The sequence below is a fragment of the Salvelinus sp. IW2-2015 genome, linkage group LG20, assembly GCF_002910315.2.
Source record: "Salvelinus sp. IW2-2015 linkage group LG20, ASM291031v2, whole genome shotgun sequence".
Classification (NCBI taxonomy): domain Eukaryota; kingdom Metazoa; phylum Chordata; class Actinopteri; order Salmoniformes; family Salmonidae; genus Salvelinus; species Salvelinus sp. IW2-2015.
The window spans coordinates 42,571,548-42,590,437 of record NC_036860.1 but is presented as its reverse complement, the minus strand read 5'-3'; the positions used below and the strand labels follow the sequence as shown (position 1 = coordinate 42,590,437).

General features: G+C 43.5%; 2 protein-coding genes and 1 pseudogene across 2 annotated transcripts in view; 2 read left to right on the top strand and 1 right to left on the bottom strand.

Moving 5' to 3' along the window:
• Positions 1–90: 90 nt before the first annotated feature.
• Positions 91–8,813, bottom strand: LOC111979980 (DDB1- and CUL4-associated factor 6). Its single transcript, XM_070449740.1, is given in 20 exon segments — positions 91–639; positions 802–910; positions 1,236–1,324; positions 3,429–3,585; positions 3,786–3,948; positions 4,175–4,207; positions 4,323–4,522; positions 4,524–4,586; positions 4,588–4,832; positions 5,166–5,180; positions 5,183–5,258; positions 5,385–5,438; positions 5,993–6,157; positions 6,159–6,196; positions 6,697–6,859; positions 7,093–7,206; positions 7,528–7,713; positions 7,865–7,957; positions 8,062–8,123; positions 8,414–8,813. Coding segments are annotated over 20 exon segments (2,184 nt in total). The 5' UTR covers positions 8,505–8,813; the 3' UTR covers positions 91–571.
• Positions 8,814–9,372: 559 nt separating this feature from the next.
• On the top strand, positions 9,373–16,269 carry LOC111981501 (mitochondrial pyruvate carrier 2-like; annotated as a pseudogene).
• Positions 16,270–16,675: 406 nt separating this feature from the next.
• The window catches only part of LOC111979979 (mitochondrial pyruvate carrier 2), a 4,756-nt gene continuing 2,541 nt past the window's right edge, over positions 16,676–18,890 (top strand). Inside the window, exon 1 of the mRNA XM_024010676.2 lies at positions 16,676–16,940. Coding sequence (XP_023866444.2) covers positions 16,841–16,940 — 100 coding nt within the window. The 5' untranslated portion in view covers positions 16,676–16,840. The remainder of the gene's footprint in view (positions 16,941–18,890) is intronic.

Here is an 18,890-nt window from a genome sequence, read left to right as displayed (position 1 = left end):
CAATTACCATATGTCTATGTAATTAGTACTGTAACTACCTAGTAATTCATATACTGTAACAAAGTGCTTCCTTATGACATTCAATAGCCATTTCAGAAGGAAGAACAGGGTGAATTATTTCAAGCAAATGTATATATAATATATTTTTTTTTTCTTAACATTAACATTCTTAAATTAAACACATTCTCTTTGGTAAACAAGCACATTGACAACAGTCAGAACTGAAGCCGTCGTTGCAGAGTATCAGGAAAAGCCACAAAGTAAGATGAAATGCGACTTCTCACAAAAAGGCCTGAGGTTCACAAAGTACAGAGGAGAATAACGAGATACCATCTAGAGAACACTTCTCATAGCCAGACGGAGAGGCTGGACACCTGAACAAAAATATATAATAGGTAGAAAACATTCCTTGATCTACATCTGAATATAAAGTATATTTATAAAATCAACACAACCTCTTCTAGTTTCTATAACCTACACTAGGTGAGGTCCAATACGCCAGTCCCCATGGTAACATTACCACTATAATGGCCACAAAGTGAATCCAATGAGATAATATGTAGTTCCTACTTCACACATTCAACAGTCCAGTATGGAAGCTATGGATAGGGCTACTCTCTTCCTCATTGTTCTCAGACTCTGTAGAGGAAAGAAAGAGATGACCAATGTTACCAGTCAGTGACTGCTGTTATAACACATGTTATAACCACTTAAGATAGACTCCATAGCCATTCTGTATCCAGGGTTATCACTAGGGATGCCGGGTGGGGAAGATTGTGTGTGTATGTGTGTAGCGCTCACCTGCTGTGATGGAGTGGTTGAGTTGGGCCAGCATCCTCAGCATGAATGAGGCAGGTACAGAGATGGTGTTCCTGGTCTCCTCCAGCATCAGTTCATTACGGAAGGTCACCTACAGGACACACAGAGCACCAGGTGTCAGGAGATCAGAGGTTCCAATGGCTTCATCAATGGCACTATGATGAGAGCCTTTCTTTCCTCCACACACGTGTTTGATTGTAAAGCACACAAATCAGTGGAGGCTGCTGGGGGGAGGACGGCTCATAATAATGGCTGGAACGGAGCGACTGGAATGGCATCAAACACATGGTAACCACGTAACCGCTGTAATTTATACCGTTCCACCTACTCCACTCCAACCATTACCACGAGCCTGTCCTCCCCAATTAAGGTGCCACCAGCCTCCTGTGACATGAATACATGTATTTATGTCACACCTCTTCAGCGAGTACTCTGTTGAATGATGGGGATTCCTCCATCGGTGACCAGATCTTGATGTTGGAATCTATCCCTGATGTGGCTAACACTGGAATGAACAGGAAAATTAAAAAATGAATAACGGGTAACTGACAAAATAAAGGAAACTCCAACATAAAGTGTTTAAATAGGGCGTTGGGCCACCACAAGCCAGAACAGCTTCAAAGCACCTTGGCATAGATTCTACAAGTGTCTGGAATTCTATTGGAGGGATGAAACACCCTTCTTTCAAGAGAAATTCCATCATTTGGCGTTTTGTTGATGGTGGTGGAAAACGCACTCTCAAGCGCCGCGCCAGAATCTCCAATAGTGTTCAATTGATTGATATTCTGGTGACTGAGACGGCCATGGCATATGCTTCACATCGTGTTCATGCTCATCAAACCATTAGTGACCACTCGTACTCTGTGGATGGGGGCATTGTCATCCTATGGGGGCAAGGCATGTTGGCCAAAATGATGGCCTGCCCAGCATATTATTACATGACCCTAAGCATGATGGGATGTTAATTGCTTATTTTGGCAGTTACAGTGCATTCAGAAAGTATTCAGACCCCTTCACTTTTCCACATTTTGTTCCGTTACAGCCTTATTCTAAAAATTAATTAAATTAGAAATGTTTGCAAATTTATTACAAATAAAAAACAGAGATACCTTATTTACATAAGTATTCAGACCCTTTGCTATGCATCCTGTTTGCATTGATCATCCTTCAGATGTTTCTACAACTTGATTGGATTCCACCTGTGGTAAATTCATTGGACATGATTTGGAAAGGCACACACCTGTCTATAGAAGGTCCCACAGTTGCAGTGCACGCACGTCAGAGCAAAAACCAAGCCACTTCGAAGGAATTGTCCGCAGAGCTCTGAGACAGGATTGTGTTGAGGCACAGAACTGGGGAAGGGTACAAAACATTTCTGCAGCATTGAAGGTCCCCAAAACACAGTGTCCTCCATAATTCTTTAAACGGAAGAAGTTTGGAACAACCAAGACTCTTCCTAGAGCTGGCCGCCCGGCCAAACTGAGCAATCGGGGAGAAATGGCCTTGGTCAGGGAGGTGACCAAGAACCTGATGGTCACTCTGACAGAGCTCCAGAGTTCCTCTGTGGAGATGGGAGAATCTTCCAAAAGGACAACCATCTCTGCAGAATTCCACCAATCAGACCTTTATGGTGGAGTGGCCAGACGGAAGCCACTCCTCAGTAAAAGGAACATGACAGCCAGCTTGTAGTTTGCCAAAAGGCACCGAAAGACTCTCAGACCATGAGAAACAAGATATCTGGTCTGATGAAACCAAGATTGAACTCTTTGGCCTGAATGCAAACCGTCACGTCTGGAGGAAACCAGGCACCGCTCATCACCTGGCAATACCATCCCTGCGGTGAAACATGGTGGTGGATACATCATGCTGTGGAGATGTTTTTCAGCACCAGGGACTGGGAGACTAGTAAGGATCGAGGCAAAGATCAACGGAGGCAAAGTACAGAGAGATCCTTGATGAAAACCTACTCCAGAGCTCAGGACCTCAGACTGGGAAGAATGTTCACCTTCCAACAGGACAACGACCCTAAGCACACAGCCAAGACAACGCAGGAGTGGCTTTGAGACAAGTCTCTGAATGTCCTTGAGTGGCCCAGCCAGAGCCCGGACTTGAACCCGATCTAACATCTCTGGAGAGACCTGAAAATAGCTGAAAACACTCCCCATCCAACCTGACAGAGCTTGAGAGGATCAGCAGAGAAGAATGGGAGAAACTCCCCAAATACAGGTGTGCCAAGCTTGTAGCGTCACACCCAAGAAGACTCAAGGCTGTAATCACTGCCAAAGGTGCTTCAACGAAGTACTGAGTAAAGGATCTCAATACTTATGTAAATGTGATATTTCATTTTTTTATTATTATATACATTTCTCCCCCCCCCCAAAAAAAATGGGGTACTGTGTGTAGATTGACGAGGAAAAAAACTAATTTAATCAATTTTAGAATAAGGCTGTAACGTAACAAAATGTGGAAAAAGTTAAGTGGTCTGAATACTTTGAAAAATGCACTGTACCTGTAAAGTCACAGCCTTCAAGCCTTTGAGTTGTAAGAGCCAGACTGGGTGTTCACTAAAACCACCTTCAGTGTGAGACTGTCAGAAGCAGTGAACTCACGTGGTTCGTAGGGGTGTGGCTGCAGACAGTTGATAACGTGCTGGTCTGCCTCCAGCAGCATTAGGTGTTCCCCTGTCTCTCTGTCCCAGATGAAGATATGACCACAGTCTGAGCCGCTCAGCACAAACTGGTCACCCCAGAAACAACACTGATTGGTCTATAAACAACAACAACAACAAAAGCTTGAATGAGTATTCCACATAGCTACTTCTCAATAACTAAAGCATTGTATGTTAAATATAGCTGACAAGAAGTTGAAGCCGTTATCACCACATATTGCCCAAGGTCCCCCTCTGGTGGACTAAATCATTAATTCAAGCTTGTCTTAATCCTCAGTACTGTTATACTGTACTGTACCATAGTCCTGGAATTACGGTGGCCCTTGTAGATCTTTTCTACTGAGGGCRTCCCGATACGGCGAGTCTCGCAATCCGCCAACTCTTTCTTCTCTTTCCGCCGCCGAAAAATCTCCTGGATCCGCGCAGCAGCAGAGCGCCTTTCGGAAGGATATACAACATGTCTGTAGAGTCATTAAATCCAATCAAAGTCAAGCCACATGAGAAGTGTAACTTCTGTATCGCAGGTTTGATTGAATGCACTGAGCAACAAGGAAACGCCCAACATCAGCATGCCAGTTCCAAACTGTTCTATCACGTTATTTAAACTACTGATCTGACACATCTATTGTTAGTGATGAAGAACTCATTCTTAGTTGTTGTTGCCATGGCAATAAATTACCTGAGTACTCTTTCCCTAATTCTGATCCTCTCAAATTAAATCTATGGAAGGAAGGGAACAACACATCCACTTTAATAGCCAGACATGACTCTAGTAGTTCAATGATTAACTGTGTAGGCCAGCTATGCCTCAGTCAATGCAATCATAGTACCATACCTTTGCATCCATTCCCCAGGGGGCTGTGGTGTGGGCTCCCTCTCCATGCCCTCCACCTCTGACTGGCTGAGGGATGAGATCTGCCTGGTGTCGGACACCTGCTCTGGGCTCCTGATCCGCGGGGGTTCCCCCTGGTCGCTGGCGCCACCGCTGGAGAAGTCCAGTTGGATGGTGCTGCTAGTGGTGCCCTGGTCGCTGTTATGTCAGACTCAGGACTGGTTCCCCAGGAGGCGGTTGGAGACTTCCTGTCCCCATGCCACTCCTACGCCTCTGGGCTTCTCATGGAGGAGGAGAAGCTGGCTGTTGATGTTGGTTGAGACGGGGCTGGATTCCCTAGCACCATAGCCTCCTGGTGAAGCCCACTACCTTGTGGAGCTGCTGCTGGGCCTATCCTGGGTCGTGACTGTGGACGGGCTCCTCTGTTGTTCTGGGCCTCGCTGGCGTCCTCAAACCAGCGTGACAACATGTCTGACATCCTCTGCATCAGAGACACTCCAGGCCTGGACTCTCCTACAGGAGGAAGAGGGTTCCAAATCCATCATATTACTCATAGAAAGTGATGTGAAAGTTTACATAATCTAATAATATCATGCTTATGTATAATTGTATTGTGTGTTAATCCATGCAATATATATATATATAATATATAATTATATATATTTTTAATGTAACCTTTATTTAACTAGGCAAGTCAGTTAAGAACAAATTCTTCTCTTAGACCACTGCACCACTCGGGAGCAATAGGACCGAGTGAGAGTGCACTTCTGTCATCGATAGCACACGTGTTGTGTCAGCTGTGCGTTTCGGTGAGTGGGACTTAGTGGGGCGAGGAGCTTCTCTTACCGTCCCTTCCCCTCCGCTCTCTGGCCGTGACAGGGGTCCAGTGTCTGACCAGTCTCCTCTCAGACGCAGACGCTTCTGCTGAGTCTCCTTCTGCTAGGAGAGAAACACAGTGACATTTCACCACTCACAGCACAGCACGGGCACAGGCCTGACCAAAATAACCTCCTTTCCCTATGGCTGAGACCCCCCTCCCCTCCTCTTCCCTCCATTGGGGCTCACATTCCCGGCCCTCACTGCCAGGTGTCTTAGGCTCTGGCAGGCGATACCAGGGGTCTCATACACAGAAGGAGGGGGACAGGAAGGTTCATCTTAGTGCACATAGGTTACACTAGTTCCGTGGTGTTTGTACAGGAACCGTGACGTTACCTGGTGTTGTATGTATCGAGTTCTGCACAAAATATGCTGCCTCACCCTGCAGATTACCCAGAAGCCCTCTGGCTTATGTGTTCAGCAGCTGTGTGTGAGAACACAGCTCAAATGCCTTTCCCAGAACAGATTCAGACAGCAGACCGTTATCTACTGGTGAGGCAAAAATAGCCCAGAGATGGGACAACACATCACCCCTCTTGTCAACACACACACACACACACACACACACACACACACACCACACACACACACACACACACACACACACACACACACACACACACACACACAACACACACACCACACACACACACACACACACACACACAGCATGTCATGTGGTAGAAGCTTCCAGAAACTGGTGTGAGCGACAGATGTTGTGTAAACACAAACTACATTCAAATTTTGAATCGAGTCTTTAGTACTGTGATACACAGTAAGTGAGAGGAATGTTCTCACCTTGTTTCCTGCGACGGTCCCTTCAGCTCGCGTCCCTTGTCATCTTTAGGGTCAAACAAGTAGAGATAGTCTGAGGCATAGCTGGCTAGCACCTCCCTGCCGTCCCTACTGTAGGCCAATGAGGTCACGCGACATGACTTATTGACCAGGTGCCTCGGTACGACCTCGCACACATCCCTGCCACCCGCTTCCTGTCTGGAAACCTGTAGAGTGGATGAGATGTATATAGGAAATTATTATTTTCCATACAGACCTTCAGAAGAAAATGTTATTCTCACCACTGAGCCCAAAGACAATCAAACAGTGATTAACTATTTTATGTACTGTGGTAGTAGGATTCCTTCAAGACTACTGATATTGATAGATTATTAGTTCATTTTTAGTTATCTGATTGTCTTGAGTTAATAATTATAATTATTATTATCTGGTCGGTGCTTGATTATATTTGTCCTGTTTCACACACGTACATTCTACACGTACATTATACACGTGTGAATTGGAAATGTGCTTTTAGCATATCCCAAGTCCCCCTGAGACCCTCAGAGGGGTCACAGCCAGGGACCACCATTATCACAGCGACCCTGGAGATATTAGGGTTAAGTACCCTGCTCAAGGTCACGTCAACAAATGTTTTATCTTATCGGCTCCGGATTCAAACTAGAAATCTTTCTGTTACTGCCCCAACGCTCTAACACTAGGCTACCTGTAGCCGCCGTTGAGGTTGTGCATACCTGTTGCTTTGGTACCCAGCTTCTCCTGTCATAGATACGGACTGAGCTGTCGAGACAGCCAGTAGCCAGATAGAAGGATTCCACAGGGGATATGGCCATGGATGTTACTGCTCGCCGACAGTCAATCAGGATGTCTTAGTAAAAATAAAAGTTCAAGAAAATTAATAAGAGGAACTCTGACATCGGTTGTTTGAGTAGTAGGTAAAACTGCTGGTAAAAATGGTGGCGAAAGTCGTTAGTAAAAAGAAGTTGCCTTCATACATATGTAACTACACATTAACATGGTAGTAATAACATCATAGTTACATAAGAATTGTTAATTTTGGCCTGTAATAGAGTTTAGCTGTACTGTCATAACGCAAACCTACCTTTTTACAGTTAGTTTGCCAGCAGCCAGGAGAAACTCGGACATCAAACCACCGGATTGTTCCATCCTCTCCACAGGACAGGAAAGAATGAGGGTCGCTAGGTACCGTCAATATCTACCAATAGAAATAGACAGGTTTTAGAATAGATATAGAACCTGCTCTGATTGGGCCGTCGAACAGAATTAGAATTCCTGTCTACTGATATATGTTCTGTGGGCTTTAGAATAGATGACTTTCACTGCAGCAACATGCCAAGGACTTATTTATGYTCCACATACCAGTCCTACCTTCCACAGCAATAACAGATGTTGAGGTAAARGTGATGTAGATGGAGATGTGATAGATTGGATACATTAATCAACTCTTTTTATTGAATTACACTCCGATGGTGATAAGATTCAAATGCTGGATAACACATAACAAATGCCCCCTCACCTCGTAGGCGGCACCATTATGACAGTGGTACTGCAACACAGGGTCCATGTTGGAACCCCTCTCTACGTTGGTYAGGAAGATCTTGCCGTCGGCTGCTGCGGACACGATCATTCTGTCGTTGGTTTGGGGCATGAACTTGGCACTGAAGATATTGGATCGATGCCATGATGTAATGGATGCCTTGACCTGGAGAGTGGAGAAATAGTGGAGGACTTTATATTGGCACATATATTATCTCTCCGTCTCTTCTGCGTCCATTTGAACAACAGGTTGAAGCATGTGTTGTGCGGTYCCTTGATCATAAACAATGTTTTGGCACAAAAAAATTGCATCTTACTTTCCGGCTATATGGGTTCGTGATGACCAATTTGTCATCATCTGATCCAGATAAGATGTATTCTCCTGTGTCGTTCCAGCATATCGTATTGACCTGTCATGAAAACAATAACAGTTTGAAAACACAGGATGATATCATACAATTATCACACTGCACTTACACTGTTAATCCCTTCTGTCAGGCATGTTGGTACTTACAGAGCCRGCATGGACATCAAGAGTGGCTTCAAGTTTCAGCCTTTGAACAAACTCTTTTCTTCCTACAGGAAATCATTATGATACCATAAGAACAGTTTTAGGTATCCCATAAGGTAGTCCCTTTAACACAATTAGTATTTTATCCAACACAAATGTTTAAATACAATAAGTAGTCTTTGTAAAGTATGAATTTATATAAAACACTGCTAATAAAAGAACAGTCTGTCTTAGATCAATTCCTAGCGCTATGCTGTTGTAAAACATGTTACTAACAAACTGACACATACAATGACAATAAAGTAGTATTTAGACCATTTGTACATAACACATTTAATGAAAACGTTTGTCTCACCTAAGTAGTTACTCCTTGTAAAGTTGTTTATTTTGTTGGAACCGATGGTGCGTTTCCTAATATCCCAAATTAGATTGTTGGTACAGGGCATGGTGTCGAAACACTGTCGGTCTCACAAACAACACACTTTACGCAAGTATTACTGAAATATCTCCACCGAAAAAAGTTTAAGTCATGGTGTCTGACAATTTAGGCTACAAATGAATTTCTTTCTGGACTCTTCTTCTGTTTTAGTTCAGTCGCTACAATTGTCTCAATTTTGTATCGTCGTCTGGCTGGCAGACTTTCTCGAATGAACAAATCTATAGAACACACTGAAAAGTTTCACGTTGGTCTGTCATGAAGAAGGTCGTGCTGATGGTATGTAGCCAGGGAACGTGAGCACTGCGCAGGCCCAGATTAGTCCCTCCCTGTTTTGAGCCCGCTACTTCTTGAGCCCAAATATATTATTGAACTCTTTGTGATGATCGGCCTGTGAATTAGCCTGTGATAGTATGTGTTAGTTTTGGTCAAGGACAAATTATTATGGTAGAAATTAGTGCCTAGATAATAATAATAATAATAATAATACATTGAATTTATAAAGTGCTTTTCTTTGAAAAACAATCTCAAAGTGCCACAGTATTTATATAATAACCTTATTATAATATTATAATAATAACCATAGATTCTAGTTTCATCAGACAGAAACCGCATCTTCCTACCTGTGTTAAATTCATTGCGTCAGTTGGTCATGTGTTTCATGTCAATTGAAAGTGTGTCCAAGAGTCAGTGTGCCTGGCTTCAGTTTATTTTTTACATTGTAACCATTTCCAATCACGTGTGTACTTCTTGGAAAGTGAATTAGGATAGGCTCACTGTTCCCTACCAATGGCAGGGGTTGTGGGGCGGAGTTAACATTCAGTACACCCCCCCCCCCCCCCAATAATAGATGATTCATCCATAAGCATCATAGAGGATAGCCATGCCTGCTGTCAGCTAATGGTTCACACAATCTATTCTGTCTGATCAGTTCAAGTAGCCCAACGACAGGGTGTACCGGTGGTACAATAAAGCAAGTCGCATATAACTTTGATTCTAAACTGTTGGTGCCAAGTTTCAACAGTCACCAGACATGGCTTTAGTGGGAGTTAGAGCTTCATACCACAGGATTCTTAACCAAATAGAGCTTCTACTACCTGGTAAACTGAGACCCATTTACAACCATCCTGCAGGTAAGGACATTATCAATATTACAGCATCAGGTCCTACTAACCTGGCTGTATCACTCTCCTCATGTTGTCTATTGGTTCATGTCTCCTCATGGTGTCTATTGGTTCATGTCTCTCATGGTGTCTATTGGTTCATGTCTCCTCATGGTGTCTATTGGTTCATGTCTCCTCATGGTGTCTATTGGTTCATGTCTCCTCATGGTGTCTATTGGTTATGTCTCCTCATGTTGTCTATTGGTTCATGTCTCCTCATGTTGTCTATTGCTTCATGTCTCCTCATGTTGTCTATTGGTTCATGTCTCCTCATGTTGTCTATTGGTTCATGTTTCCTCATGTTGTCTATTGGTTCATGTCTCCTCATGTTGTCTATTGGTTCATGTCTCCTCATGTTGTCTATTGGTTCATGTCTCCTCATGGTGTCTATTGTTCATGTCTCCTCATGGTGTCTATTGGTTCATGTCTCCTCATGTTGTCTATTGGTTCATGTCTCCTCATGGTGTCTATTGGTTCATGTTTCCTCATGTTGTCTATTGCTTCATGTCTCCTCATGTTGTCTATTGGTTCATGTCTCCTCATGTTGTCTATTGGTTCATGTCTCCTCATGTTGTCTATTGGTTATGTCTCCTCATGGTGTCTATTGGTTCATGTTAAAAGTCTCCCCATCTTCAGAATACACTTTCTCAATATTTAGAAAATGAGATAAGAGAATGTATCATTATCACCTCTCTGGATGTATTCTACTCTTCTATTTGGTAAATAAGAGTGATGTTCAATATAGTGGGACGTGTGACTGTCACTAACCTCACCCTTATGAAGTACATTATTTAATGGACAAGAAATGAGTAAACTTACAGTAGCAGTATATCGGGGTTGGTGAATGGACCCCTGGTCACGAGTGACCTCTGTGATGGGGTCATCGTCAATAGAGCAAACATAGTTTTATTATAGTAGTGTTGGAATTGTTTCAATGTGACTGGAGGAGTGTGTAGCTGATTATAACTTTGAGGTTAATGAGGACAAACAGTCTTGATGCTGCCCAGTCTGTCTGTCACATGCAAACTATCTGAACGTTGATGAGCTAGTACACAGGGCTCTTCTTCCAGTCCTGGGGAGATAACAGAGACGGACTGGTCATAGGGCAATTCTGGCAAATGCCAGATGGGCTGGTCCATCTTTAGCCCGGTGGGCCTGTCAAAATTGTGGGTTTTGACAAAATTATAATTATTTGGCTAATATCTGGGGCCTCAAGGGAAAAAATGGGCCTGTGTGTTAGAAATGCTTGGGACGATTTCTGGTCCCAGTCCGTCCCTAGGAGTTAGGGCTGATCTCTGAGCTATAGAAGAGTGGTACACAGAAGGTTGTTCCAAGCAGGGGTTCTCCATTCCTGGTTCATGGGATGTTGTTAATATCAAAATAGGTTGGCACCATGATAAAGCAGAGGGAAGTCAGTATGAGATGTAAAAGCACAACAACATTAATAACAATTTATAGTTGATAAAACAACCAGCCTAGCTATCAAATAGACAAGAGAAGGGAAGACTATGAATGGACAATAGGCGTGTAACTAAATGACGTGCATGCCACTACATGCTGGCACTCTTCAATAAATTATCCCCCTTGGCAAGTTTTCAATTGGCACGACTTGAAGTACAGGCAGTGGAAGGACAGAGACAAGCTGAGGGCACGAGAATGACAACAGGTGGAATTATCTAGGAAGGGATTTATCCAGTCACTTTCAATGTCGCCTCATCTTAAAACGTTTACTACAACGAAGCAGGTCGCAAAGTTTAATACTTGACAACTTCTGTCACTTCACAGAAGGTCTGAAGCCTACTGGTTCAATTGCATATCATTTTATTGTGGAATCAACAACTTTTTGCACAAAACTAAATGTCACATAAATAACTGTAACGTTATGTATTCAACACAACTGTCATTACTAACCTTATAATAATTAACCTTAATAATTAAACCACGTTTTATTTCGTCTGTAGGTCAAAGACAGTTTTCTTCTGGGCACCAGTGTGTAAATGGGTAAGTGTTAAAAGATTTACAGCGAAGCAGTTTAGAGGATCAGGGAGTTTTTAGGGTTCAGGAGTGTTTTGAGGGTTTCTGAGAGTGTTTTATAGGGTTCAGAGATTGTTTAGAGGGTTTCTGATAGTGTTTAGAGAGTTCTGAGAGGGTTTAGAGGGTTTCGAGAGTGTTTAGAGGGCTCAGAGAGTTTTTAGAGGGTTCAGAGAGTGTTTTGGAGGGTTCAGAGAGTGTTTAAGGGGTTCTGAGAGGGTTTTGAGGGTTCAGAGAGTGTTTAGAGGGTTCAGAGAGTGTTTAGAGGGTTCTGATAGTGTTTTAGAGGGTTCTTGAGAGGGTTTAGAGGGTCAGAGAGTGTTTAGAGGGTTCAGAGAGTGTTTAGAGGTTCTGAGAGTCTCTGATAGTGTTTAGAGGGTTCAGAGAGTGTTTAGAGGGTTCTGAGAGTGTTTAGAGGGTTCTGATAGTGTTTAGAGGGTTCTGAGAGGGTTTAGAGGGCTCAGAGAGTGTTTAAGGGGGTTCAGAGAGTGTTTAGAGGGTTTCTGAGAGGGTTTAGAGGGTTCAGAGAGTGTTTAGAGGGTTCTGATAGTGTTTAGAGGGTTCTGAGAGGGTTTAGAGGGCTCAGAGAGTGTTTAGAGGTTCAGAGAGGTTTTTAGAGGGTTCAGAGACTGTTTTGAGGGTTCAGAGAGTGTTTAGAGGTTCTGAGAGTTTAACATTTTGGTCATTGAGCAGACACTCTTATACTGAGTGCATACAGTTTTTGTACTGGTCCCTCATGGGAATTGAACCCACAACCCTGGCGTTGCAACGGCCTGCTCTGTCAACTGAGCCACACGGGAAATTAAGACTCCACAGAGGCAGCATACAGAAACTCATAAGAAGCAATTGCATGTAAGAGTGGAAATGGGAGTTAATAATAATTAATTAGTAATGCCTTACCTGTGTATACAAATTCCTTTTGTCACATGAACTGATTGAGGTCGCTTCTAGAGAATGAAGTCACATTTTATAAGCCTCTGTATGCTGCCTCTGTCTAATCTTAATATTCCATACAGTTAATGATCACCTCTCCGACCCTCCAAACAATGTGTTATATAATGGTCCTATGACGTAGTACACATATGCATGGTTGTGTGGCCCCCCTCTCTCTCTGTCTCTCTCTCTCTCTTTCACTCTCTCTCTCTCTCTGTTTCTCTCTGTCTCTCTCTCTCTCTCTCTCTCGTTTCTCTCTGTCTCTCTCTCTCTTCTCTCTGTTTCTCTCTGTCTCTCTCTCTCTGTCTCTGCTCTCTCTTTCGCTTTCTCTCTCTCTCTCTGTTTCTCTCTCTCTCGCTCTGTCTCTCTCTCTCTCTTATCTGTTTCTCTCTGTCTCTCTCTCTCTCTGTTCTCTCTGTCTCTCTCCTCTCTCTCTCTCTGTCTCTTGTCTCTCTCTCTCTCTTTCGCTTCTCTCTCTTTCTCTGTTCTCCTCTCTTCGTTTCTCTCTCTTCTCTCTCTGTTTCTCTCTTCTCCTCTCTCTTCTGTCTCTCTCTGTCTCTCTCTGTCTCTTTCTACAGGGTCTTGTTTTTGCAGGTCTGGCTGATATGACCCGACCAGCTGATAAACTGAGTCTCTCTCAGTCTGGAGTACTCATGACTACAGGTAATGGAGCAATGAGGACAGAGAGGACAGGAAGTGTGTGTGTGCCTGTGCGTGTGCATGTGTGTGTGCGAGTGTGTGAATGTGTGTGTGCCTGTGCGTGTGCATGCGTGTGTGCGAGTGTGTGAATGTGTGTGTGCGAGTGTGTGCATGAGTGCATGCGAGAGAGTGTGTAGCTTGAYGAMCCTTCAGATGAACAGTTCACTTATATAATTACTGGCATGGATTCAGACATGATGGCATGGAACTTTCACACCTGCCCCTGCATCATGGGTTTTCCATTGCTGCTTGTAAAAGCCCCACTGACTGTTAACAAGGACTGTAACGGTATGTCCCTGTGKGATAGCACTGTCCTTAAATTACACAAGATGACCCGTGCCTGCTTGAGACTACTCTATCTCAGACTATTTTCAATTAGAGATGAWWATCGTGTTTTGGTCCTYGGATACGGCTAGTTACAAACCACTACTGGACGTTTTCCACAACGTGATGTCATTAGCTGTTGATTTGTGTTAAGGTATCCATTTTCCACTTCCAAACCCATCCCTAGGTGGCAGCAGCAACCGGGTCAGGTGCTGGGCTGTGCTAGCCAGGTGTTACTCTGGGAATCTTTTGGGCATGCCTTTGTATTTTCCTTTATGTAAATATTTATTTTGGTCACCATCACTTGAACCAACAATAACCTGCTTGGGCTGGCCGACCACCGAGTCTCACCAGAGCTAGCCCTGATCCTGCGTCATATGTCTCCTAGCCGTACCCTCACATACAACACTGACTAGCCCTGATCCTGGTCAGATGTCTCCTAGTCGGTACCCTCACATACAACACTGACTAGCCCTGATCCTGGTCAGATGTCTCCTAGCCGGTACCCCCACATACAACACTGACTAGCCCTGATCCTGGTCAGATGTCTCCTAGCCGGTACCCTCACATACAACACTGACAGCCCTGATCCTGGTCAGATGTCTCCTAGCCGGTACCCCCACATACAACACTGACTAGCCCTGATCCTGGTCAGATGTCTCCTAGCCGGTACCCTCACATGCAACACTGATTATCCCTGATCCTGGTCAGATGCTTCCTAGCCGGTACCCCACATACAACACCGACTAGCCCTGATCCTGGTCAGATGTCTCCTAGCCGGTACCCCACATGCAACACTGACTAGCCTGATCCTGGTCAGATGTCTCCTAGCCGGTACCCCCACATACAACACTGACTAGCCCTGATCCTGGTCAGATGTCTCCTAGCCGGTACCCCCACATACAACACTGACTAGCCCTGATCCTGGTCAGATGTCTCCTAGCCGGTACCCCACATAACACACCTACTAGCCCTGATCCTGGTCAGATGTCTCCTAGCCGGTACCCCACATGCAACACTGATATCCCTGATCCTGGTCAGATGTCTCCTAGCCGGTACCCCCACATACAACACTGACTACCCTGATCCTGGTCAGATGTCTCCTAGCCGTACCCCCACATACAACACTGACTAGCCCTGATCCTGGTCAGATGTCTCCTAGCCGGTACCCCCACATACAACACTGACATACTCTTAGCCCTCAAAAATATGAAAAAAGTAGGAAAAACAAATATTGGATTTTTATACGCATTATGCAACAGTAACACATTTCTGAAGCAAAAACAACATTCAGATGCTCCAACTTTACCTGTCCCTTTACCTGTCCCTGTACCTGTCCCTTTACCTGTCTCTCCACTATTTTACAGGTGTTATTTGGTCCAGATGGTCCCTGGTCATCATTCCCAAGAATTGGTTTCTGTTTTGTTGCAACTGTTTTCTTGGTGCGTCAGGAGCCACCCAACTCTTTAGAATCTGGATGTGAGTGGGAACAGACAGTTAGATACAGAGCTACACACCAACTTGTGCCCTATTCAATCAAACCATATTAGGGGGAAAATCATAAAAATGTTCAATGTACCGTATGTCAGTCATTGTCTGACAACAGGCTTGTTAAATACACAGTACCGCTCTGAAGGCAAAGTGTGCTTGGTCACACATTTATGACAGCTAGTGTCATTGTCCTTGGGCTTTGCCTTCTTTGTTGTGGTTTAAACCAGGCACATATGCCAAGCCTTCTGCCCTTGTGTTTTTCCTGTCAACTGAGTGATATAACCACAGAGATAAAGGTAGATCCTGTTCTGTCTCTATGGATACAACACTAAATAAGTCTGTGGTGTCTACTGCTTTGGAACGCGCATTTGCAGAATTAGCTAACCGGCCCTAAAAGTTGTATTTATTCTGTTGAGATCACTAGACTACAGTCCATATCATACAATCTGTTACTCTTTAACTACTTGTCTTTCATTTGGTTACACTTTCAAATCAGAGATACGGATACTTTTTATAAAGTCTGCCAGGGTCCTTTTCTGAATGTAAAGGATAGTATGCCTACCAACTTGTCTTTGCACTCTGAGACCTAATTAGTCTGTTTGAACCTTTATTGGTTTGTTAAGGTCGGAGGTCAACCCTGTCCTCTGTGTTTCTAGTACCAACAGGAAGTAAAGAAGCAACAAGAAGCAGAGGTTGCTGAACTAAAAATAAAGCAGTTAGCAGAGGCCCATCCATTGTTGGATTATTTAGAACGACGACACTAACTAACTAGTGGATCTGATTGACTTGATTAAATGCAATTTCATCTTTGAGGACTTCAACCACCACAGAATCTTCCAACTCAATAATACCCCTCCCTCTGCAAAGCATATTCATGCTGTTAATAAGTATGAGGTGGTGATGTGAGGATGACGGCAGGTCTGTGTGAGGAGATGGTAAAGATTAGTAAAAGGTAAGATTAGGCAAAGAAACATAAACATTTACAAATTCACACAACACTTTAAGAGTGAATTTTGAGCTGATGATGGTTAATGTTGTATTTTTCAACGGTAACACTTTGTTTTAGCCTTTTACCTCTTTCTCTGATTTTAGGACGTTGTGGTATGTATATATTTATWGAAAATAAATTCTCAATTTTGGACAAAACTGTTCCTGACTTGAAKAAACCCTTCTCATGTGCATGAGGTTATTAATGGMCAAYTTGMTCATAAKCTAAGTTAAAATATAAATGTGGCTTCTTCAGTTTATTGTTTACATTGTGTCTTTGCCATGTACAGTCCACAATCACATTCAGTACGACACGTTTTGGAACGTTCATATAGAAACATGTAATATTGAACAAACATGCTTCTCGGATATGTAGACAAGGTTGGAAACTAAGCGTGGCTCTGTTTTCTAGGAATTACGAAATGGGGTGGGCTCATAGTGTGGGCTATCTCTCCCTACCAATGGCAGTKGGTTTGGGGCGGGGTTTATATTTCAGTACCGCCCCTCAGGCGACACTCCTACATAATAGATTAGGCACTACGGGTAGATGAGCCTGCTTTCTGCCAATGGTTCATACAGGCTATTCTGTATTCTAGTTAGTATAGACAATCAATGACAGGGTGTACTAGTGCTACAATACAGCACATACTATTTMTTTATTTTGAACTGTCGGTACCAAGTTCAACAAAAGTAGGAAATAAAACTCCAGTCTCCAGACATGGCTTTAGTGGGAGTTAGAGCTTCATACCACAGGATTCTTAACAAGATCGAGCTCAAACTACCTGCTAAACTGAGACCTTTCTACAACCATCCAGCAGGTAAGGACATCATTATTATCAGGCTCACCTCAACATGGCCGGTAGGGAGGGTTTGGCCTGTAGGGATATCCTTGTCTCAGTATGTAAAAAAAAAAAAAAAACTGTAAATCGCTCTGGATAAGAGCGTCTGCTAAATGACGTAAATGTAAACATGAGAGATCTGCATCACTTCCACTTCTCACCATCTTACAGTACAGACAATATGTATCATGTAAATGACGCCTGCTGTCTGTGCCTACTTATGAAAACAGCCTAACCAGTTCTGCTAGGGCGAGTATGAGGTGTTCTCTCATTTATGTCTGGAAGTAGCTAGCCAGYTAGCTAACTTTAGCCAGTTAGCTTGGGTGCTTGACTGCCGTTGTGAGGTCAGAACACTCGGATCAACCCTACTCCTCCACCAGAGCGTCCAGTGTGCGCTCTGAACGCTCYGAGAGCGAAACGSTCAGAATTTACAAACGGACAATCTGACAAAGCTCTGAATTTACGAATGGCCAGAGCGCRCTCTAAACGCTCTMTGGCACTCCAGATTGAATTTACGAACATTTACAACGRACGACTGGTCGCGTGCATAGATRCAGAACAAAAATASTAAATTGACTGRGTAGCGTCTCTGGCAACCGAACGGATAGAACGGACGATCAGCCGGCTTGGGTAGCAACCCCAGATTTGTGTCGGGACTATATCTTGTGGAAGGATGAAATAGTATGAATATATTAATWAAAAATAASAAGTCGAGAGCCGGCAAACGTGCCAATATATACTCCAAACACCGGCTTCAAGGGATTATCAACATATTCAAATAATGATTGACACATTTTCATTAAAACMTTATTTTCWTTMATTTATACATACTGTTGCATCCTTCCACAATATATAGTTCCGAAACAAATCTAGGGTTGCTACCCAAGCCGGCTGGTCGTTGGTTCTATCGGTTCGGTTGCCAGAGACGCGACCCAGTCGTTCAGTCTTTTAGTTCTGTATCTATGRMCGCGACCAGTCSTTCGTTCTAAATGTTCCATTGTCATACTGGCTGGCAACGTTCTTATTCCTTGCTTGCTAGCTAGCCAACTACGGCTAATTTACTGTCACGTCAAAAAGTGCAGCCAGAATAACAGCAAAGTAACCGCATTTGCATTTGTTTAATCTGTTTTCTAGTTACATTTATTTGGAACCATCCATAACAATGAGCTAATGAGGCGCGATTTCTCCTGGCATAGAAAATGTGCTGCCTCGTCACAGGACACTGTTCAGAGGAGCTAGTCAACACAGCTAACAYAATCACTTYAAACAGAAGCTGGAAAGAATGAAAACTAGCTGCACTTTGTTTCATTGTAACKTTTTTTCAATTGGCATTTCTTTGTATCCATAAAAATGATGCCAGMCGATTCATGATTTCGATTGGCAGAGAAACGCTGCCTGCCTGTCTGTCCCGACTCCCTACACGTTCATTACTATGGGACACCTGGAGATCGGAGAGATAGACAGCAAGGTGTATACACAAATCTCAGCTGTAACGAAATGTTAGTCTAAAAGAAATGTGAGAAAATGTCTAGATGATTTTTACAGTGGAGAACAAGTTCATAAATTCCCTGCCTGGGCTGATGAGACAGTGGATTGCTCAATCAGATGGAACAGAGTAAATGGGCATTTTAACATCATAGATTTAGGGTGCGTTCGTAAATTCGCTCTGGTTATATACTCCGATATCAGAGCACTCGTCTGAGTGTGCCAGAGAGCAGAATAACTGATGAATTTACAAGGCTCAACACCCTTTGATTATGGCCGGTGTCAGTAAACCTCGGCAAAAAAAGTGTAATTAAATGTTGCCAGCATCACAGTTACAGTCACCAACGCTCTAGATAACATGAAAACAGCCTAACCAGCTCTGCTAGGGCGAGTAAAATGGTCAGAGTGAGTGTTCTCTCATTTATGTCTGGAAGTAGCTAGCAA